This window comes from Emys orbicularis, chromosome 4 (genome assembly GCF_028017835.1).
Source record: "Emys orbicularis isolate rEmyOrb1 chromosome 4, rEmyOrb1.hap1, whole genome shotgun sequence".
NCBI classification, from domain to species: Eukaryota; Metazoa; Chordata; order Testudines; family Emydidae; genus Emys; species Emys orbicularis.
In genome coordinates, this window is record NC_088686.1 from 138,659,235 (window position 1) to 138,682,052 (window position 22,818).

At 51.7% G+C, this 22,818-nt stretch overlaps 1 protein-coding gene across 1 annotated transcript in view; it reads left to right on the plus strand.

Annotated features, from left to right (window-relative positions):
* Positions 1–2,355: 2,355 nt before the first annotated feature.
* Positions 2,356–22,818, plus strand: part of GRM4 (glutamate metabotropic receptor 4) — a 183,302-nt gene continuing 162,839 nt past the window's right edge. Inside the window, exon 1 of the mRNA XM_065403414.1 lies at positions 2,356–2,883. Coding sequence (XP_065259486.1) covers positions 2,356–2,883 — 528 coding nt within the window. The remainder of the gene's footprint in view (positions 2,884–22,818) is intronic.

Sequence of the window (22,818 nt, forward strand, 5' to 3'; positions counted from 1 at the left end):
TTTATAGGGACAGACCCGATATTTGGGGCTTTTTCCTTTACAGGCTTCTATTACCCCCGCACCCGCGGTCCCGGTTTTTCACACTTGCTATCTGGTCACCCTATTGAGGCCGGTCACCCCGAGGTGCTTTGGCAGAGCTGTGCGTTTGCCGCTCAGGACTGGGAGGGCAGAAGGGGCGGTGGGCCAGAATGTGAGGTGCTTGGGCAGCACGTGTGCGTGGGAGCTCAGGATGGTACAGCCAGGAACGCTGCAAAGCAGGCCGAATATAAACCAATAATTCAGGCCGTGCCATTTTGGGTGACTTTATTTAAAAAAAAAAAAGTACTTGGAGGATTTCTCTCTCCCTTGTTGTTGTTTACCCGGCTGTGATTAGAAAGAAGGAGCTTGGGTAGATCTGCTGTGGAACGGGGAAGTGTTGCAGGATTGGAACTGCAGACCCAGCTGCAGGTCAGGGGCATGTGTGCGTGAGTGCCGATTGGATCCTGGCTGCACTCTGCTTGGCTCTTATCCGCCTCTCAGCTCCATGATTGAGGAACGTCACCATTTGTTCCCTGTACGCAGCTCTGCCCCCTCCCTCCAGTCCCCAGGACCCTGGATCTCTGCTGAGGCTGGGGGAGATGGGTGACACAGTGGAGGGAGCTGTTCGCACACTTGCGTGGAGTTGCTCTAGGAAGGAGGGAACAGAAGGTTGTGCCCTAGGATTTGTGTTCAGCTGTGACTAACAACTCCTGGAGGGGCTTTCTTTGCGGACAGATGTGTGTGACTCTCTCTCTGAGGTCAGGGTTGTACCATACACCAATCCTGTTCCTTCTGCTTCCCTGCTCTTCTTTACATCCAAGTGGATTTACTATGAGGCGTCTGTGGCCCCAGAAGCCCAGTCCGCAAGGACTACCGCTCCCAGCATACATTGCTTCCTCTTGATCTGAGTAGCCTTGAGCAGGGGAGAAAATAGACTAGAGGAAAAGAGCTGGCTCTGGAGAGCTGGTGGGTGCCCAATAGAACAGACCGAGGGCAAATGCCATCCCGATGGGTGGAGGGAGGGATGCATTGTCCCAGCTCAGCAGGTTAACTCCTGTAGCTGACATGGTGCCTCTTAGGCCTGGTCTACACTACCCGCCTGAATCGGCGGGTAGAAATCGACCTCTCGGGGATCGATTTATCGCGTCCCATCAGGACGCGACAATCGATCCCCGAATCGACGCTCTTACTCCACCAGCGAAGGTGGGAGTAAGAGCCGTCGACGGGAAGCCGCGGAGGTCGATTTTGCCGCGGTCCTCACAGCGGGGTAAGTCGGCTGCGATACGTCGAATTCAGCTACGCTATTCGCGTAGCTGAATTTGCGTATCTTAAATCGACCCCCCCCTGTAGTGTAGATGTAGCCTTAGTAAATGGGGCCTGACCCTGTAATTCCCCAGCCCAGCGAACTCCAGTTAACATTGATGTAATGCATGCACCCTCCGGCCTGACAGCCGTGAGGATGCATTTCCTAGTGGTTAAAGCATGAGGCTGGGGTGTGAGACATGGCTTGCACCCATCTGTCGCCAGCTCTGCGTAACTGTCGTCCAGTTGCCGCCCTTCTCCGTGCCTCAGTTTCCCCATGTGTAAAAGGAGGAGAATGTTTTCCTAACAGAGTCAGGCGTGAGGCTTAATTAACGCTTTGAGATCCTTGGCTGTAGAAAAGCCCCTCCCAGAGCAGTCAGCATCTCTTCCGTGGCTGCTGAGCCGGGGTCAGAATTTAGGGAGAGACCCAGCGCGGTGCCACTGGGCAGCACAGGCTGGGAGCTAGAGAGAACCACAGGGTCTAGCATGTTCATTTCTGTTGAGCTCCCTGATGAAAGATCTGAATAGCTGATGTCCTCTTTATGCCTCTATTTAATTCTCTCTCTCTCTCTCTCTCTCTCTTTTTATCCCTTTCAAGGATTGTGGAGACAGGAACAGAGGGTTTTGGTTGGTTTGTTTCTTCACCCTCTTCTCCTTCAAGCCCAGCACCTTCCTCTGGCTGCTCAGCTGGGATCCTCCAAAGGGCTGGGCAAAGGACCTCGTAAAAACCAGCCCACCTTAGGAATCTCCTGTATTTGGCCGCCTGCCGTGAGATGGATTCTGGAGCAGACCAGAGCTGCTGATGGGAAAGTGACCGAGAGGGGAGAAGGAAACCATGCTGCGTCCCCTCGGAAAGGCTGCAGCCGGACTTGACGCTGCCTTTTCCTTGGCTCTCTGAGACGCTACCCCCACGCTCCCTCCTTGGTAAGTCTTCAAGGTGGAGCCGGGCTGCGGAGCCAGGGAGGCGAAGGGGGCTCGGTGCCGCATGGCTCTCTAGGCTGCGTGTCGGGGCAGGGTTTGGGCGTGTCATTGGCGATGCCTGGGAAGAGCCGGGGATATTTTTGCATGGAGCAGCTCTCCTTCTGCCTACTCCTGAGTGCTTGCAGCTGCTGGTGGAACCCGGCCAGCTCGGCTAAACCAAAGGGCCAGGGGCATCCACACATGAACTCCATCCGCCTCGACGGGGATATCACCCTGGGAGGGCTCTTCCCCGTGCACGGCCGGGGCGCCGAGGGCAAGGCCTGTGGTGAGCTGAAGAAAGAGAAGGGCATTCACCGGCTGGAGGCCATGCTCTTCGCCCTGGATCGCATCAACAACGACCCCGACCTGCTCCCGAACATCACCCTGGGCGCTCGCATCCTGGACACCTGCTCTCGGGACACCCACGCTTTGGAGCAGTCGCTGACCTTTGTCCAGGCCTTGATCGAGAAGGACAGCACCGAGGTGCGGTGCATTAACGGCGGGCCCCCCATCATCACCAAGCCGGAGCGCGTGGTGGGGGTGATCGGTGCCTCGGGTAGCTCCGTCTCCATCATGGTGGCCAACATTCTGCGCCTGTTCAAGGTAATGTCCCATGCTTGCCATCCCCTGCCCTGCCCCTGAGGGGAACCCCTCCCGCCTTCCCTCCACCCCTTTTGTGGCCGGGGAAAGGAACACGTGGGGTGACTGATGGTTCAATCTCTGCTGTACCGGCTAAAATAACCCACCAGCAACTGTTAAGAACAAAGTATTGCAGGCGTTTTAACAATAACGAAATGCACTAACTGCTCCCTCCCAGGCAGGGGAAGCTAAGAGGGTGGGCGGGAGGGGAGAGCAAACTCTTTGCGGGTGTCCAAAGAATCCCCCGTCTCTCCAGGGGATTCTGGTTCTGCCCTTCCCCACCCCACACTCTGCAACGATGATGCCTTTAGTTAAAGGGCTCCCCCCACCCCTTCGTTCTTTCCTTCACGTGCCCCTGATTTTAATGCGATTGGATGCTCTGCGGAGGGCACGGGGAGGGATTATTGTAGGGCTCTCTTTACAGATGAGAGAGATATGCATGCTGCTGGGGTGGGTGGGTGGGGGGAAGGGAACGGGAGGTTTGCTGTGTGAAAGGCATTCCTCACCCACAGGAGGAGGGAGATCCCTGCTCCATGCGTGGGGTAATTTCCTTCGCCTTGTGAGGGCAGCTTACCTGGTTCACTTTTCGTCGTCCATTTTAGAGGCAGAAGGGAGGACCTTGTGATGGAGATGTGAGGGCCACTGATTGGCTGTGTGAGCTTGGGCAAGTCCTGTCACTTCTGAGTCACAAATTCCTTTGTAATGACACTCGAAGGCTGGCCTACTGGTTGGGGCGCTAGCCTGGGCCTTGGGAGACCAACGTTCAATGCCCAGCTCTCCCAGACTTCCTATGGGACCTTGGGCAAATTACTTAGTGTCTCTCTGTACCATGGGGTTAATAACACTGCTGGGCATCGCAGGTGAGGATCAATACAGTAAAGATTCTGAGATACTGATTAGATGTGGGGCAATATAAATTACAAACATTTGCCTCTTCTACCATCTGGGGCAGTGGTGCTGGAACAGTTTGTATAGTGCAGGTGCTGGGAACCATGGAAGCAAACTGTAAACCCTGTATATGATGGAAACCACGTCAAGCCAGGGGGTGCTGGTGCACCCCTAGTTCCAGCACCCCTGGTTGGAGGTAGAGCTCTGAGCCTCTCCTTTCCAAAGCTCCCAGTGCTTGAGCTACAGGCGAATCACAGGTGGTGGTACTGGGCCTGTGACACACAGATGATCAGTTCTAATTTCCTCCACTAGAGGGCAGTGACCACACACACCAGGTTGGTAATAACCTCCAGGCAGCAAAATTAACTCACTGTTTGCAGAGCACAGTTCCTGCTCCCTGATAGAAGGCGCTATATCAGGGCAAAATATTGTTACCGTGTGGTCCCATGCTGATCTGGTCCTGTGGTCCCTCCCTCTCCACCCAGAATGAGTATCTGAATCCCACCCCTCCTGCCTGCTTGAACACGCTTGCAGCATCTCCTTTCTCTCAGGACAATTGACTGAGCAAAGCCCTGTTGGGTTATGGGTGGAATGTACTAAGCGTGTTTGGTGTCCCTCTGGAAGAATACTCCCATGTTCCTCGTGGCCTTGCGGCTTCATTATTGAGACAACTGGTCTTGGGACACTTCGGGAGCCTAATCAGAGCTGGGTGTCTGGGGGGACATGCTGCCGGTGGATGTGAGAGAGAAGGAGACTGATGATGAAAGGGATTTGGAAGGCCAGTTTCAAAATAGAAACACTGCTCTGCTGCCCTGGGGGGTGATCTCCCAAGCTGAACAGGTGCGGGATGAGGGACCCTAGGGAAAGCCTGGGCGCACCATAGGAAATGGAATTGGGGGCTCAGCGGATGGCACTGATTAGTTCCCCACATTCCAGCAGGATTCCATGCAGTGTCAGCTCCCGGAGCAGGTGTGAAATGAGGTCCTGACCTCTCAGGTCATTAAAGTTCCCGTGGCAAGTTTTGAAAGAGTTATGGCCAAATTCCTAATGATTTATAAATGGGGGATGATAGCACTTCCCCACCTCCCAGGGTGCTGTGAGGATGGTGAAGCACGGTGTTGCTAATGGAGATTCTCCTTTAGCTCCAATTGCAGGGGTGTGTGCTTTTAAGAGTGGGAGGTCAGGGGGGAGATCAGAGACCTACTGCTAAGTGACCACAGGGTGCAACCTAGTAACAGCTGTGAATTTCCTAGGGGATGGGGGGAGTTTTGTTGCACTGCACAGTGCAGTGAGAAAAGTCGGTACCTCGTGTTGAAACCCCCTATCTGGCGATACCGCTACGCTGTCAGGGGACAACATGCAAATTCCTCCCCTGACTCCTTTCTAATCTCCTTGCCATGCTGCTGCTTGGTTGCATTTCTACTGCCTGGGGCCATGAACTTGGCAGCTCTCCTGAACTAGCAGGCTTGTGTGTGTGTGTGGGGTGGGGTGGGGTGGGGGGACACAGGACACCTCCAAGGGAAACCCAGGGTGCTGCAAGGGGGCTTGATTTAGCAGGGTGTGCTTTTCCTCTCACGGTCGGTAATGAGCTAGTGCCCCACGCTGCCAGAGATGCCTTCTTAGGGGCGACACATAAAATTGAGGTCCTGACCACGAGTTCTTCTAAAACAAAACAACAGAAGCCAACAAACCCGGGGCGCTTTTCATAAAAGCAGGTCTGTTAGCCCCAGTGGCTAAATTCCAACCCAGGTAACCTTTTCAGGAGCTCAGATCTCATCTGGTGGAGACTGGTTTGCTAATATGAACAAATTGCACAACAGAAATCAACCTAGGAGTCACTTGCAGGAGTCCTTTTTGCAGAATGTTGTCAGAGCGTTCTAATGGCCAGTTGGAGCTGTTCATCACTCAGCTCTTAGTCATGCATGGATTCCAGGGAGGTCATTGGCAGGGTTTTTAATAAAATACTGTTCCACTGAGTTCTTATGGTGACTGCTTGGCAGATGGAGGGACTTGGTAAAGTCTATACCTCGTCCTAGGAGAGAACAAGCATGTCGGAAATGCTTCCAAACGGCAAGACGTGTTCTACTGTGCCTATGATGGCATTATGGGATTGGGTCCCACTGTGATAGTTGTACAAGTAAAGGACAGGCCCAGCCCAGCAGACCATGCAGGGTAAATAAAGGTGGACTGTAAAAGGTGGGCGTGGCGGAGAGAGAAAGAGAACCCATGGCTAAACAGACTGGCTGTATAGACTATATTGTAATGCATGTGCGGAAAGGGACAGACTGAAGATTGCAAGGCCAGCCTAAATGCTGGCATTTCTAGCTTGGGAGTGTTTGACTTTACAGCCTATGTAATTATTTGTATGACAGAAGCCCTTCGGGGTACGTCCATGCTGCAGTTGGGGGTGTAATTGCAACATGGGTCAACATACATAGGCTAATGCTACCCACGCTAGCCTGGCTAAAAATAGTAGTGCGGCCACAGTGGCGTTGGTTGTACAAACCTTGCAGGGACCCTGCGGGCATACTCGCATCGCTAGCCTGCACCGAAGCCCTTGCTGCTTTGTCTAGGCGGCTACTTTTAGCCCTGCGACTTGGGGTACGTCTACCTGTGGTGCAGTAGTGCCTCAGATTGCAATATAGACCTACCCGTAGAGGCCCCGAATATACACATAGTCCCTTCCCCAAAGAGCTCACCATCTGAATAGACAAGATGAGCCAAGGGTGAGAGAAAGGAAGGATTATCATCCCCATTTTACAGATGGGGAACTGAGGCCCAGAGAGATGACGTGACTTGACCAAAGTCACCTCGGCCGTCTGTGGCAGAAGTAGGATTTGAATCCAGATCTCCCAAGTTTGAATGCAGAGCCCTAACCCTAAGATGATCCTTTCTCTCTAGCTAACTGTGGGGATTACAAGTGCTGTGAAACAATTCTGCTTGGGCTCTGTTTGCTCTCGCATTCTGTGGGCTGATAAGCCCTTCCCATCTTTCATGGTTGTGATGGCATCAGTCAGATGAGTTCGAGACTCCCTCCACGCAGTTGTCATCTATAGACTGATGCTCTCAACTCATCTGCCTGCAAACAGATAGCACACTGAGGCATTTTAATGTATATCATCATGACACCAGTTATTGCAGATGATTGGATAATGGGCTATGGATTATATACCCAAAGCTTGAGATCATATCTTCCCTTAATTCCTGAGGAGCAGAATGATTGCTATAGCTTGACGTGTTTATCATTGGGAGATGAAGGCAGCTATCTGTTACAGAGTCATGGTAAGGACACCATTATGAAGACTGCAACTGTACTCCAGGGGATTCACGGTATCCTGTAGCTCTTAGGATTTGTAGCGTATGAGGGTGTTGTGGGAAATGTACCCAAGGCTTGAATAGTCACATAATGGACTGATGCTTCTTGGCACCCCTGTGTTGCTGTTGTGGGCTAAAAGCTTGTGGCTCCACCCGCAGGTGCAGCATGCCTGCTGGGAGTTGGCTGAGTAAGGTCAAAAATGGCATTTTGGTTCTACTTCGGTCTAGCTTTGTCCCTCTGAAAGGCCAGGTATGAACTAGCTCGGTTCCTATGGCTCAATACCTCCTGTTGAAAATTATTATTTACTTTAGGTCTCTAAGTATCCTACCCTTCCTAGTTCAACCTCGTAGAGGATTTTTAGCAGCTGATCTGACTGCCTTCTCTCTCACCTGGTGTGTTATCTTATTGCCAGGCTTAGTATTTTACTCCTGGGGGAATTCTGCACCAAAAAAATAAACAATTCTGCGCACAGTATTTTAAAATTCTGCATGTTTTATTTGTCAAAATAACACAATATAATCATGCCAGTTTTCAATAATTTTGGTCATTTGCAGACCAAAAAAAAAAAAAAAAATCAGGAAATGTTTTTTGACAAATAGTTTCCTTATTAGGTATATTAATACATAACTTTGAGTAATTCATTTAAATTACAATACAGAAATGTATTTCCTGCACCCTTCAGAAGCAGTTCAAAGGCTTGAGGGAGTTGGGGCAATGGAGGAGCTGAGGGAGAGGTATGGAGCCTGGGAGTGAACCTGGAGGGTTGTTGTGTGTGGGTGGGAGAAGTATGGAACAGGATTTTTTTTTGGGGGGGGAGATCATAAGGGAGTTGGGGAGCCTCCCCCATGCAGATGTTGGCTGACCCCAAGCCTCTCCCATTGAGTCAGGCATGTCTGCCCCATCCCCATGTGGCCCTGCAGTCCCCCCTCCCATTCAGCCCCTGGCTCAATGCTGTCACCCTACTAGCTCCTGGGTCTGCACCCCAGTCTGTCCCCTCACTACCCTTTCTGAATCCCAGTCTGTGACCCCCAGGTGCCCCACTCTGTCTGTCGTAACCTGGCTCCACGGGGTCAGGGTGCTGTGATGAATGCAGCTGGCGCTGGGCTGTTCTGGCACCAGAACGGCTTCTGGCGGGTGAAAGGCAGGACTGCAGCACTTCTTGGCTCAGTGTATTTTCTGAGGGGGTGGGGAAAAACTCTGTGCCTGACATGAATTCTGTGCACGTGCAGTGGCACAGAATTCCCCCAGGGAGTAGTATTTGTTAGCCATTTGGTCTAGCCATTTGTGTGGCTGGCCTGTTGGTTGATGTATAGGATGTGGCATTACCATAGGAACCTCTGGGTTCTATGCCTGGTTCTCCTGTGAAGCCTTTGTGTGACACTGAGCAGCCAGGTGGCTTTTCTGTGCCTCACTTTCCTCATATGTAAAATCAGGATCATGACGTGGCCTAGTGGATAGAGCACTGGGCTGGGACCCAGGAGACTTGGGTTCTATTGCTAGTTCTGCCCCTGGCCTTCTATGTGACTTTGGGCAAATCATGTCATTTCCTCATGCCTCAGTTTCCCCATCTGTAAAATGGGTTAAGGATACTAGCCTCCTTTATAAAGCACTTTGAGATCTATGGATGAAAAGTGCTAGATAAGAACTAAGCCTTATTAGTATTACTTGTCTTGTCCCATTTAGATTGTAAAGCATTTCAGGGAAGGGTCTGTCTCTTACAAAAGTGGGGTGGACGGTCATGGTGTTCTGGAATCCTAGATGCCACCATAAGACAAATAACAATGAAGAGTCTTGAAACTCTGATCCTTCTGGGTGATCAGGGCTGTCTCTAATGCACAAAGTTCTGTTCTGATTTTTGTCCCCACCTCCATGTAATCCCAGTAGAATTCCAAGGACTCTTTAATTACTTTCTTTTTTGCTGAGCACTTATTTATACGCGGTAATGTCCCTGGGCTAGAAAGTGTGTTTGAACAAGAGCCCCCTTAGCAGCAACTGGCAGAGATACAGGGAAGCGCGTAGATAAATGTAAATATAATGCAAATGCAGAAGCAGCTGCAGTGGAATATCTACAAGCAGAAAACGTGGACCAAGAGCAAACTCTTCACCTGGAGTGCAGGTTCCCAGCTCTGGTTCACGGCATCTATTTCCTTCCCCAACATCTTGGAACCCACTGTCTTCTCTCCAAAATTTTTTTTTTGTCCCCCTCCTCTCGGTCCCTTTGCCCCGCAATCTGCAATGAGTTTTGTGCTCTCCTGGGAGAGCTGGAGGCTGTTAGCTGAGACAGAAAAACAGATCGCTGATAGAGTTTGATTTTTTCCTGGGTCCCTTTTTAAAACGCGTTAATGTTCCAGGCGATGAGCGAGAGGGCTCTTCAATAATTAAAATAATATAAGTTAGAGGGAACGGGAGAAAACTTAAAAGCCATTTGCTGAGACAAAAAAGATTGAATGCATTTGCTTCAGAGAGGAATGGGGAGGGAGGGGGAGAGGAGGCAAGAATGAGAGACAGGTGGAGAAGAGAGGAAAAATGTTCTTTAATTTTTATTATTTTAACCTCAGTCCATTTTTATTTTTATGCAAAGAGCCATGTAAAAGTGGCAAGAAGGAGGCTGCACAACCCTATCTAGGTTCAGTCTGTTTTAGGTGCTTATCCAGCCTCTGTCACCATAGTGTAATCTGAGCACCTCACAATCTTTTAGGTATTTATCCTCACCACTGCCCTAGGCAGGGCAGGGCTATTACCCCATTATACAAATGGGGAACTGAGGCACAGAGGCGCTAAGTGACTTACCCAGGGTCACATGGGGAGTCTGTGGCAGAGCAGGGAATTGCACCTAGGTCAGTGTGTGCCTTGGCTACACTGGAAAGTTTTAATGGTTCTACTGATGTTGTGATACCAGTGTAAACCCCTGTGTGGATGCTTATTTTGATCTCAATGGATTTTTTTCTATTTAGCATAACCCCTTTTCCAAGCTGCATCTGCTACACTAAAGACAAGCACTTTGATGCTGGAATAAGAGTGTCCAAATGGGGGGTTATACTGGTATAATGATATACGTTTAAAATTACATCCCAGACTGCAACATTTTTTCTCATGTAGGCAAGGCCTAAGATATGGCTTTGACAGACCTTGCAGGAATGAATCTATTGCTTTACCTATGCTAGAGGAACACAGGAACTGTCACACTGGACCAGACCACCTAGTCTAGTATCCTGTCTCCAACAGTAGCCAGCAAAAAGCTGCCTCAGAGAAAGGAGCAAGAGCCCCCTGGAGGAGCCAGAGGTGGGATAACCTGCTCCCAGGGGAAGTTTCTTCCTGACCCCCAGTAGTTGGAGCCTACCCTGTTAAGCTGGGTAACCTGCTAAGGTCTAACTGGTAGGTTTCGATTGCTCCCCAAACTCTTGGTGGTTTTTCATCTGTCACTGTTAGAACTCTGGATATTCTCATGATCCATATACACATCCAGTCTTTGTATGCTGGTAAGTTTTTAACCCCCCGTGTTCTCTTGTGGCAATGAGTCCCACAGGTTGATCATGCATCATGTGGGGAAAATCTCTCTCAACTTTTCATCTGGTTTAAATTGGGTGCTTAAGTAGCCTTAGTTCCCTCTAGCATGATTGTGGAATAGCCCTTTCTCCCTGTCCCTGTACATAATTTCCCCAATTGGTTAGCAACCGTGCTACATGCACTGGGGTATTCTTAGGACTCAATATCAACTCGAACTCAGTCTCAGTATCCACCTGTGTCCTTTTAGCGACAAAAGAGAAAGTGGTCCTGGGTGCAGTAGCACAACTAGTGTAAATGGTTTTCCTGCTGCTGTCCCACATTGCCCTGGTTCACGGCTGAGGGGGCTTGTGTGGTTTCCTTTCTGATCTTCATTGCACTGGAAAGAACTGGGCACTTTCCAGTACAGTGTTGCATGCGCCTGGTCCCTCTGTGGTGACCAGCTTCTATTGGCATTGGCCTGTGATCTGACCTAGAAAATAACCATTGTTAGTAGCCACTCTTCCTCTGGGACCAGGGTTGCGTCAAAGAAATCTGGTCCCTTGCAAAGTCATGGGCTCCAGTCCATGGAGAGACCCAGATTCCACTTGTGTGAAGTCTTCTCCTTCTGCCTGCCCCAAACTCCTACATCATGCAGTGTGTGTGTGTGTGTGGGGGGGGGGGGTATTGGGCCTTGCAGTGCATGAATGTATCCCAGTGTGCCTGTTATGGCTGTCTAAAACGGGGCTGTAGTCTTGGCATATGAGGAGGAACAGGCATGTGACCTACAGGAAGCCAGATGTAAGGCTTCCTGCTTCTTAGGCAGGGGCAGCAGCCACAAGAGGCCCAAGAATAAGGGAAACCCTGGGTGTTTCATGTATTCATGGGAAATAACATGGAAGGACTCCATGCTTGTCAAATGAAACTGTCTCTTCGTTAAGAGAACTGTTTACAGAGATGCTGCAGCTGCAGCAAGCATTCTAGCCATGTGCACACAGACTGACTTCCCCTGGTACCTTCTGCAAACGCATCCCCCCTGCAACCTGTATTTCCCTCTCCAAATTCTGTGCAGAATTGATACACCGGGGGTAGGGGTTGGGGGAATCTCTCCATAATAGCCAGCAATGGCTATAATAGAGGGAGGGTGTGTCCTCCCAGCTGGGAAACCCTTGGGTGGTTAGTCTCCGGTATCTGAGTTTATTTGGCATCTTGTTAGCTGATGATAAAGTGAGTCCGAAGCCAGGGCTGGTGCAAGGATATTTTGCGCCCTAGGCGAAACTTCCACCTTGCGCTCCCCCCCCTCTTCCCCTCCCCCCGGAGCATCGCTTATTATAAACTTTCAAAAATGAATACTGCATAATGTAAAAAGCAACAGAGGGTCCTGTGGCACCTTTAAGACTAACAGAAGTATTGGGAGCATAAGCTTTCGTGGGTAAGAACCTCACTTCTTCAGATGCAAGATGACTTGCATCTGAAGAAGTGAGGTTCTTACCCACGAAAGCTTATGCTCCCAATACTTCTGTTAGTCTTAAAGGTGCCACAGGACCCTCTGTTGCTTTTTACAGATTCAGACTAACACGGCTACCCCTCTGATACTGCATAATGTGGCATTGTTCATTAGAATTAATACAAGGGGGTCAGAGGAGATGATCACAATTGTCCCTTCTGGCCGGGGGAACCTATGAGCAAGGAGGAGGCTGAGAATGCCCCCAGCTCACAGCGTCTCTAAACGTTCCCAGGCTCTGAGTACTTCGCCCTCCGGGGGGGACCCAAGGGCAAGGAGGGCAGAGCCAGGCTCTTCCAGGGAGCAAGTGAGGATCTCCCTGGGGATTAGGGCCGGCTCCCCACATTGGCACAGTGCCATGGGGGGAAGGGGGGAGTCGGTGTTTTGAAGCGGCACCTGCACCAACCCTTTCCCCTCTGTTGTGCTGTGGGGTTTAGTTTCACTTTCCCTCACCCCAGGAGGTGGCTGCGCCAGGCCCCAGACGCGGCGTGTTGGAGGGCAAAGCTCAGCTGAGCTCAGGACCGCGTCCTGCCTTCCCCAACGGCTCCATCCCTCGGCCGCGCTGGTCGCTGCGCCTGGTCGGCTGTCTCCTCCTTGCTCCGCCGCAGGCTCCCACTGACCGTCCTGCATGGCGCCCCTCACTGTGGGGGTGGGTTTGTTATGGAGGCCTTGCTCCCCGCCCTGCCCCACTCAGCTGACTCCTGTGACGCCGGACACCACTTTTTGGCGCCCCCAAAGCTTGGCGCCCTAGGCGGCCGCCTAGTTCTCCTAGTGGTTACACCGGCCCTGCCCCAAGCACGGGGACTTGATGTGCCTTGAAGTTGGCTCTTTATCTTTGCTCCCGGCTGTTTTGAAGTTGCATACCAGCATACACTTAAAATGTAGGGGTTTACAGGGGGGGGAGAGAATATAGGGGGCAGGCAAGCCCCCTGTATCTAGAATCAATGGGACAGAACCAGAGTCCTCCCGCGAGGATCAGATTGCGTGACTGAGTCCTGAGCAGAAAACTAACATTTCCGGGCGGTGAAATGACACTGAATTTTGCAGGTCTCACCTTAGAATTTCCGTGTGACTCTAACCACCCTCCCGTCCCCCATGATCTTGGAGCCTAGGGGATTTTTAACGGTGAGACCACGCAAAGGTCGGACAAGTGTCCCTTGTGCTGGAGAGCATCCTGCAGAGAGAGTTGCTGATAGAGGAGCCCTGTGGTCTGGTGCTAAAGTCTGCTCAATCAGTTGGGATGTGTGGGCAGCTTGTGGTGGTAAAGGGGTTGTTTATGCAGATGCAAGAATTTTGTCTAAGAAGACATTGACTGAAAATAAAACGGAAAAGGAAACGTGAGGGAGGGAAAGAGAGAGAGAGAAAAGCAAAGCTTCTAAATGGAGCCGTAAAACCAATAAACAAAGCCTAATTATTGTACAGCTAAAAGCGAGATCTTAAGGAGGCAACTTCCTCCTTTTGTTCCAGGGAGAGTCTTTTGTGGTGGCTTAATTAAAAACAAGTGCTTGGTTTTGTTTGCAGTGGAATCTGAAGGCTCCGATTTGTGCTGGCACGTTGGTTCCTAGCCGACCTGGCAGTCCTTGGGAAAAGTTGGCTATGGAGGAGCTGGGTGGATTACGTTTGGTGGAATGGGCGTGTGGGAAGAGGAGAGGACAGGATGGAAGCTAGCGCTGGAGAGACTGGATAATTAAGAAAATGATGATGAGGGCAGAGAGAAGAGGAGAGGTGGAGTAGAAGGAAGGGTGGCGGAGAATGACTAGGCGAGGGGTGGTGGTGGACTGAAATGATGGGGTGGTGGGAGACCCTGTTGTATAGACTGCAGAGAAAAGCTTTGCTAGCAGAGCAAGGCTCCTGTCCCGCAAACTGCTCCATGTGTGCTAAGAGCGGGTGTGAAGCCATTCTGTAGTGCACCACGGGTTTTATCAGGCTTGCAAAATCCAGCATCTACAAGACCCATTCTTAAGCACCACCTTCTCCATTAACCAACTACTTATCTGTGTACAGACACTGAGCACTCTGGTAACACCATGGGGAAGGGATCCTATGACCAAGGGCTTTGGTGGGGCTCGGTGTAGGTGCAGTCCCAGTGCCTGGAAGCCTATCCCATTAGCCAGTTCTTCTCTTCTGGAATGCAGCGGGACTACTTGCTAATCTTTTAATCATGCACTTTGCTGGCTCGGGGTCCCCAAGAGAACGTGAGCAGGATGTCAGCTGTTCCTTCCATGCTCTGCCATCTCATGGAGGCTTCTCTTCCTCCCGGTATCCACCTTGATCATAGCCAGCAAGGGCGGGATGAGGAACAGAGCTCCCCACCTGAACTAATTTCAAACCCTTGCTGAATTCTCCCCTTCTCTGACAGCCAGTACCCCCACCCCCCGTGGCTGACAGACAGACAGGTGTGGTAGCTTAGCTTGGATACGCTCGCTAAGCAAGCAGGCCTCTTGTTTTGTATGCACGGTACCTAAGGAATGTTTATTGATCTCAGAAATTTGGCTGCAGCATGAGGTTTCCTCGAGGCCTGGGCGGCAATCCCTGGGTGACCCATTAAGTGAGGTTTGCATTCCGGGAAAGGAGGAGTGCATGTGAGTGACAGGTGGGGCTTAGCATTGAGTCTAGGCATTGTTTGTTTGGCTCCAGGGCATATGCCGCACCAAATGCTGCAGCTGTATTTCCTCAGAATTAAACTGTTCGTGAATTACACTTGCTGCTGCTTTCGGGGCCGAGCCAAAGCTGTTGGAGATAATTGCGGCGAGGCCCAAGATGGGCTTTCTCCATAAGGGCCCCCTCTGAGCAGGGCCGGTGCAACCTATTAGGCGACCTAGGTGGTCGCCTAGGGCACTAGCATTTGGGGGGGTGGCATTTTCTTCGGTGGTGACCGCAGCGGCCGGATCTTTGGCCGCCCCGGTCGTCATTGGCATTTAGGCAGAGGGAGCGGGGGCAGGGGGGCGCAGGGAGGGCCGCCTGCAGCAAGTAAGGGGGGGCGGGGGGCGGCACGCAGGGGAACTCCCTGCCCCAGCTCACCTCTGCTCCGCCTCCTCCCCTGAGCACACCGCCCGGCTCTGCTTCTCTCCCTCCCAGGCTTGCGGCACCAAATAGCTGATTGGTGCTGCAAGCCTGGGAGGCGGGAGAAGTGGAGCAGCGACGGTGTGCTCGGGGAGGGGGTGGAGCAGAGGTGAGCTGGGGTGGGGAGCTGCCGCACGGCTCCCCGGGCGGGGGGGGGGGAGCTGCCACAGGGGTGAGGGCGCCTCAGGGTGGGGGGGGGTGCCTCAGGGTGGAGGGGGAGGTGGGGAGCTGCCGCAGGGCTCGAGGAGGGGGCGGAGCAGAGGTGAGCTCGGGTGGGGAGCTGCTGCACGGCTCCCCGGGCGGGGGGGGAGCTGCCATGGGGGAAGCGCCTCAGGGCGGAGGGGGGGAGCTGCTGCGGGGGAGGTGCCTCAGGGCGGGGGGGGGGAGGGAGCTGCCGCAGGGCTTAGGGAGGGGGCGGAGCAGAGGTGAGCTGGGGTGGGGAGCTGCCGCACGGCTCCCTGGGCCGGGGGTGGGGGTGGGGTGGGGAGCTGCCGCAGGGGGTGCGCCTCAGGGCGGGGTGGGGGGCAGGGAGCTGCCGCAGGGCTCGGGGAGGGGGGAGGGCGCAAGGTGGAAGTTTCGCCTAGGGCACGAAACATCCTTGCACCGGCCCTGCCTCTGAGGCAGGCTGAGGAGGGTAAATGCCCCCCCCCACAAGGTGCAACAGGAGCAGGTTCTTTGCACTCAGAGTATGTCCATGGCATGGCTGTGGCTGGCCCAGGTCAGCTGACCTTGGTTCGGGCTGCAGGGCTATAAAATTACTGTGTAGATGTTCAGGCTCGGGCTGGAACCCAGGCTCTGGGACCCCGTGAGGGGGGTTGGTTTGAGGGCTGGAGCCTGAGCCCAAATGTCTACATCGCAATTTTTAGCCCCGCAGCCTGAGCTCTGGGCGCTCGAGTCAGCTGACCCACGATCTGAGATTCGGTGCCATGGGGGTTTTATTGCAGTGTAGATGTACCCTGAAAGGATGGGCTCTGAGCTCAGCTGTCTGTCTCTCTCTCGAACGCTGACTTTCTATCCAAGCCATTGCAAACACGAATGAGTCAAACCTCCCAGCCCCCTTCCTCGAGGGGCAGGTTAGTGTCAATATCCCCATTGCGCAGATGGGGACCCAGGATAGACCCTCCGTCAAAGGGCCTGCAGCCCTTAATTGCTGACTTCACTGGGACTCCTCCCATGAGCACGGCGCTGTCGGCGACCTGCACCAAATCACGCAGAGAGGCTGTGGCGGAGAGGAACAGAACACAGGAGTCCTGTTCCCCAGACCTGTGCTTGTAAGGTCATAATTTCTCTCTGCCCCTGACAATCTCTGACGCAGAGAAGTCAGGAAGGCATCTCTCTCCGGTAGGCCAGGAGTGGATACATACACTCAGTCAGGTGCATTGTGGCAGCGGATCCCAGGTTTGATGGAACTTATATCCCTGATGCTCCCTCTGTTATAGCTGGGGAGTAAAATAATGGGTCTGGCTGCGAGAGTTTAATTCCCTTCCCCATCACTTCCTGCTCTGCACTGCCTGGACTAACCTAACTCGTAGCAAGAAAGCACCAGTAAGAGCCTCTGATTGGATCCAGCAGACAGTTTGGATCCAACTTAGGGGTGCTTCTGTTGAGAGCATTATACCTCGCCCATCACAGCATCGCTGAGGGTAATGTCTATGCAGCAATTGGAGGTGTGTGCTTGCAGACCGTGTACGCATAACCCAGCTAGCTTGAATTGACCTAGCTCGGGTACCAGAACAGCGATGCTTCAGCACAGACTCGCCGCCCAAGGAACTACCCAGTGGCCCAGGACTAGGAGAGCTCACACTGAAGCCTGCCGTGGCGTCACTGCTCGCGATACTTTAGCTAGCTAGACAATGCTGAGCTAGCTCTCATGTGAGCTGCAATCACTGCAGGGGAGACATACCCTGAGTGCTGCCCGGTACTGTTCCCATTGTACGTGGATCCAATCACTCGCTGTAGTAGCGCGCGCTGTTAGAACGCTCCCTCTGTTATCACTTTGTCTCAAAAGGCCACTCTTGTACCTTGGACCCTGTTCCAGTCTGTCCGTGTAGAACTTACTCGACTTAGACATGTCTGCCAAACTCATCACCATGGTGTCTGTGGGCCCTTATGAGAGGCCGTCTTTAGACAGTGCTCAGCCCACTTGGCTGGCATTTTATGCGGGTTGGCACCAAGGAGAAGGGGCCAGTCCTTCTCCCAAATGAGGTTTTCCCCAAACCATACCTGTTCTTGACCTGTTGTGGGATATTTGACACACTCTCTCATGTGTCCAGATGTCATCTTCTAAGCGTACTGCCCTGGAAACCAAATGGAAGAGCCTACGGATTCCAGGCAGAATTGCCCCCTTGATTCAGGGCTGGGTGAGTGTGCGCACACCCGCTACAGCCCTTTTGATTTGAAGAAAAGCACCTGTCCCCTGCAGCCAGCAGAGCTTGCTTTCCTTGGCATCAGACGCGGCTGCATTCACTTCTGAGGAGCTGGATGACATTGGCATTTTAATGCATGGCCTCGTTGTCTTTCATCTCCTCCTTCCTTATTTCATTTAGAGGCACTGCTGCAAGCTCCTTTGATGGCAGAGCGAACACCCTCTGGAGGTTACTCCAGTCACGTTTTTCCTTTAGGCCCATCTGTCCTGCTGTATGTTGTTCCACTCTATGGAAATACAACTCCCAGCCCACCCCTGCTCTTGCATCAAAACTGTGAGAGTTTGCTCCTTCCCTGCAATCAGGACCAAAGAACAGAGATGGCCCTACGTGGCAATGTCCCTGTTCCAAAATCAATCACTGCTCTGTTCTTCTTTCCTTGGGTCAGATCCCAACTCAGCTGTTACTCAAGATTTACTATATTGTAGCGCAAGCAAAATTCCCACTGTAGCCAATAGGAGCTTGAATGAGTAAGGCTGGAGTAGAATCTCCTTGAAGGATGTCAGGATTTTGGCCCTTTGTCTGTATAATTCCCTACTTCAAAAGGGTTTCCCTATTTCTGCTCAGTGGGGCAGGGTGGATAGCTGGAGTTCCAAATCTGCTCCGAAACCATGTACAATAAAAATGAGCCTTTGGGGGCCTGATTCAGATTTCACTCCATTGACTTCACCTACCCCTGATTTACATCAATGGTTATGCTGGTCAATGTTTCACTGGAAAAAATTTTAATGGAAAAATCGCTTGTTCATCAAAATGGAAAATCCCCCTGGAAATGGCCGATTTCAGCTCATATTTTTGGGTGGTTTTAGTTGAAAAAACAAACCCTGAAACACTTTAGGTTTTGGGCAGTTGAAAATTTGTGGCAGAAAACCACTTGCATTTGGAACTGGATTCCATTCGGAATCCTGGCTAGTTCTAGGCACATGGCTGCCTTTCACGGCCGCAGCCTGAAACATGACCCTTGCGTTTTGTTCTTGCTGGAGGAAGGAACCCCTCCACGCCTACAGTGAACACACATGGGGTAGTTCTATTGGGTGCGCCGTACAATCGACAGTGCAAAAGTGGCTGTTAAAATGTACAGCACTTGCCATCAGCAGCTTCTCCCTTCTTCCCATACCCAAACCCCCTATGAACCTTCATTAAAACACACCACTGACGCAAGTTCTGTCTGAACTATACGGCTGGAATCCTGTAGTCCTCACACAGGCAAAACTCCCATTGACATCCATGTATGTGTATATTCGAGATGGGGCCCCAGACAACTGCCTGCATCCAAACCACACCCTGTGTGGAGTCCGGAGCTGAGAAGGAGCACAGAGAAATGCACCAGACACTGGACCTGGAAGCAGAATTGTCTCTAAATGGGGAATGTGATGCCATGTGCACTGCAAAGGCCCAATCTTGCGATGCACCGAGTGCCTCCCGATGCCTGTATCAATGACAGCTGTGACTGAAGGTGCTCCACATGTTGCTGGATCGGGGCCCTACTTGGCCCAGTAAGGAAGGGCAATGAGAATGGGAAGCTGAAAAGGAAGAGGCCTCTCTGTCCTTGGGGCCAGATCCTTTGCTGGTGTTAATTGGCCTTGCTGCATTAAATGGAACAGAGGCTAATGCTGATTTATACCTGCTGGGGATGTGACCCCTGTATTTTATAGGAAAGCCCACAGGATTAAACCTCCACTGTTCTGGTTACATTTTGTTATCCCCCTGCCCTCTCCTGCTCCTTGTGCCAATGGAGGGCATCCGGGCTATCTCCTGTATCAGATCCATGCACTGCCTAATCAGCTTCACCAAAGCAATTAAAAGGGGAAAGAAAAAAAACCCCACCCTAAAATGCACCTGCCAACAGCTCAACTTTCCTGAGAGTGACTGATTCTCTGACACAAGCAGCAGGAAACACAGGAGACCCTGAGAGCTTTTAGGAGACATTTGGGCTGCTAATGATGCTGAGCAGCAGCCTGATGTATTAGGCAGTGGAATGGTCTCCTAAGGGAGGGCCTTTTATAGTCAGCCTGGAGAACAGACTGCAGGGAATGATCCTGCACTCACAAGGAGAGAGCTCTTTCCCACTGCTAATGTCTGCAGCTAATTCGGCTGCCTTCACTCATGTTGAACAGTGCTTACTTGCCCTGAGCTCAATGGCTCTCCTTGCATGAGTAGTGATGGGGTTGGGGCTGGTTCTGTACTGGTCCCAGGGTCCATTAGTGCAGCCTTGAGGCTGCTCTAAAGTACTCTAGCTGGTAATGGCTTAAGGGGTTGTGAACGGGCTGGGGAATGCTGGAGCACAGTCGTCTCTGGCCATGCCCCTTTGCGCTCCTCCTCTGTGCCTGCTATGCACCTTGGGGGAAGAGAATGGGGTCTGGCTCCTGTGCAAGCTGGTGTGCCCCCCCACTCTTTCATTGTAGAAAATCCTTGTCTGTGAAGATGTGTCCAAGTTATGGCCCATGTTTTGCCACTGAAGCAGTGCAAAGGGGCTGTATCGAGGTAGAGGATCCAGCCCACAGTGAAAAAGGGATGGAGAGTTGGGTAGGATTTGTGAAGATGGGGGAACAGCAGCCGGTAATTACCGAGTGTAAGATGTATCCAGGGGGCTTGAATGGGATGCTGTGAGGGCAATGGAAACATTAAAATGCTCAAAGTATCAGAGGGGTAGCCATGTTAGTCTGGATCTGTAAAAAGCAACAGAGGGTCCTGTGGCACCTTTAAGACTAACAGTTAGTCTTAAAGGTGCCACAGGACCCTCTGTTGTTAAAATGCTCCTTTGTCGTAACACCTACAGAAAGCTTGACTTTGGTTAGGCTGCTAGTGTGTAGAGACCACTGCCTCGCATGTTGCCCACTACTGTCTCCTTGTACTTCCTTGCCTCCCTGTATCCATCTGTGGTCTGTTGTCTCAGATTGGTAGCTTTTTGTAGCAAGAGCTGTGAGTTTGTACTGCACCTAGCACAGAGGGGCCCTGGTGCATGACTGGAGCTCCTAGACTCTTCTGCAATACAAATAATGTGACAAAGTTCCTCCTCTATCTTGGTGGGTCCTGCGCTTATTGGCGGATTTTCTTGCCTCAGAGATTCACCATGTGGGTTGGGGAACAGCCCAGAGACCTTCCCCTCTGGAAGAACCCACAGTCCAGGTCAACTGGGAGGTTTGGGGAGAACCCGGGCCCGCCCTCTACTCCGGGTTCCAGCCCAGGGCCCTGTGGACTGCAGCTGTCTATAGTGCCTCCTGTAACAGCTGCATGACAGCTACAACTCCCTGGGCTACTTCCCCATGGCCTCCTCCAAACACCTTCCTTATTCTCACCACAGGACCTTCCTCCTGGTGTCTGATAACGCTTGTGCTCCTCAGTCCTCCAGCAGCACACCCTCTCACTCTCAGCGCCTTGCGCCTCTTGCTCCCAGCTCCTCACACTCGCCCCACAAACTGAAGTGAGCTCCTTTTAAAACCCAGGTGCCCTGATTAGCCTGCCTTAATTGATTCTAGCAGCTTCTTCTTAATTGGCTCCAGGTGTCCTAATTAGCCTGCCTGCCTTAACTGGTTCTAGCAGGTTCCTGATTACTCTAGTGCAGCCCCTTCTCTGGTCACCCAGGGAACAGAAAACTACTCATCCAGTGACCAGTATATTTGCCCTCTACCAGACTCCTGTACCCCACTGGTCTGGGTCTGTCACAATAATAAATAATAAGAAGAGAGCCACAGCCTGAAGAACAGAGGAATTCAAGTGGAAACAGGGACATGAAAAATGAAATAACCCTCTCCTCTAACAAATATTACCTGTCAAAGGATAAGGCCTGTGAGTCCATTCGACCCCTTTCTTTTCAGCGTGTTTCCTGGTTACGGCCGGGTGTTGAAGCTTAGCAGCTGGACGGGGGATTTTATAGGAAGTGTGAAGTGCTGGGAAATGTTAAGTGGCTTATAAGTACTTTGATTATTTTAAATGGCTTAAGTGCCTTTCTGAGATGGTCGCCAGGCAGCCCGGTAAGCGACACAGACACAAAATCAATTACAAAGTACAACAAACTCATTTCAAGAAAACCGGATTCCTTCCCTTCTCCCACCCTCCAATGTTCTGTGATTTGAGAATTCTCAGCCAGACGGGAGAGGTTCCCGGAGCCAGCTTTTATCAGCCGATTCTTGAGCTGTGTTGGGAATTTGCCCCCTTCCCATCAGTGCCAGGAACGGGGATAAATTTCATAGGTGCAAATGGCAGCTTTGTCTGTCTGCGTGTGGGGTTTGCATTGGTGCAGCTATGAAAACCCAGAAGGAAGAGAGATGCCATAGCAAGCTAATCTAGTAACAGCACCAAAGAATTTCCCTTACAGACATTTGATCCAGATCCTCATCTGAGCCATCTTTGCACTCCCTGGATCAGCTATGAGCCAAGCTACTTTCCTGATACAACTTCCCCTAGTGGTGATTCAGACAACTGGGGATTGTTGCTGTACAAGGAAACCTGAAACACACCCTGTTTCCTATAGCCAGGCCTCTTGAATAGCCCACAAGGAGAGGGTAGGGAGGTAGGAACCACTACACCAGCTCTAGACCACAGGGAGGTCTCTCTAGCATTGCAAGCTGGTTGTGTTGGCTTTGCAGCTGCTTTTCCCCAGTGGCGCTGCAAGAAGCAGCCCAAATGCACAGGAGGATCCGGGTCCTTGGTTTCCAATTGCTGTTTTTAAATATTTGGGGGTGCATTTTAGATCTTATCAGAATGGGAGATTCAGCCAAGTTCGGTGCAGGCTGTTTTCACACAGCTCTGTCAGTGCACCTCCTTTATGAGCTACAGTTCCACCCGTGTTCCAGTTCTGAGCCCTCTCCCCTGCCTGTCACCTTCACTATTCCAGTCCCAGGTCCCCTCACGCTTGGCTAATGCACCTGGCTCATGAAAGACAAACCTCTCTGCTGTCCCAGAGGCCCAAGAGCTCTTCTGATGCATTTCATTCCTGATCGGCAGCCCTCCCAGTTCTGCTAGTCCGGGGGCCCATAGCTCTGCCATGGGTGTTTGTATTACCATAGTGGGTAGGAACCTGAGTCGTGGACCTGGATCCTGCTGTGCTAGGTGCTATACCAACCCAGATGAGAGAGACTTTCCCTGCCATTGTTCATCATTCATAAACCATAAGCTCAGGGCTCTCCTAGCACTCTGCTAATTCAGAGCTGCCTCACTTGTAAGTCAGTCTTGCCTTTTACTTAAATGCCTCCCACCTGTCCTCTGCGTTGTCACTAGCT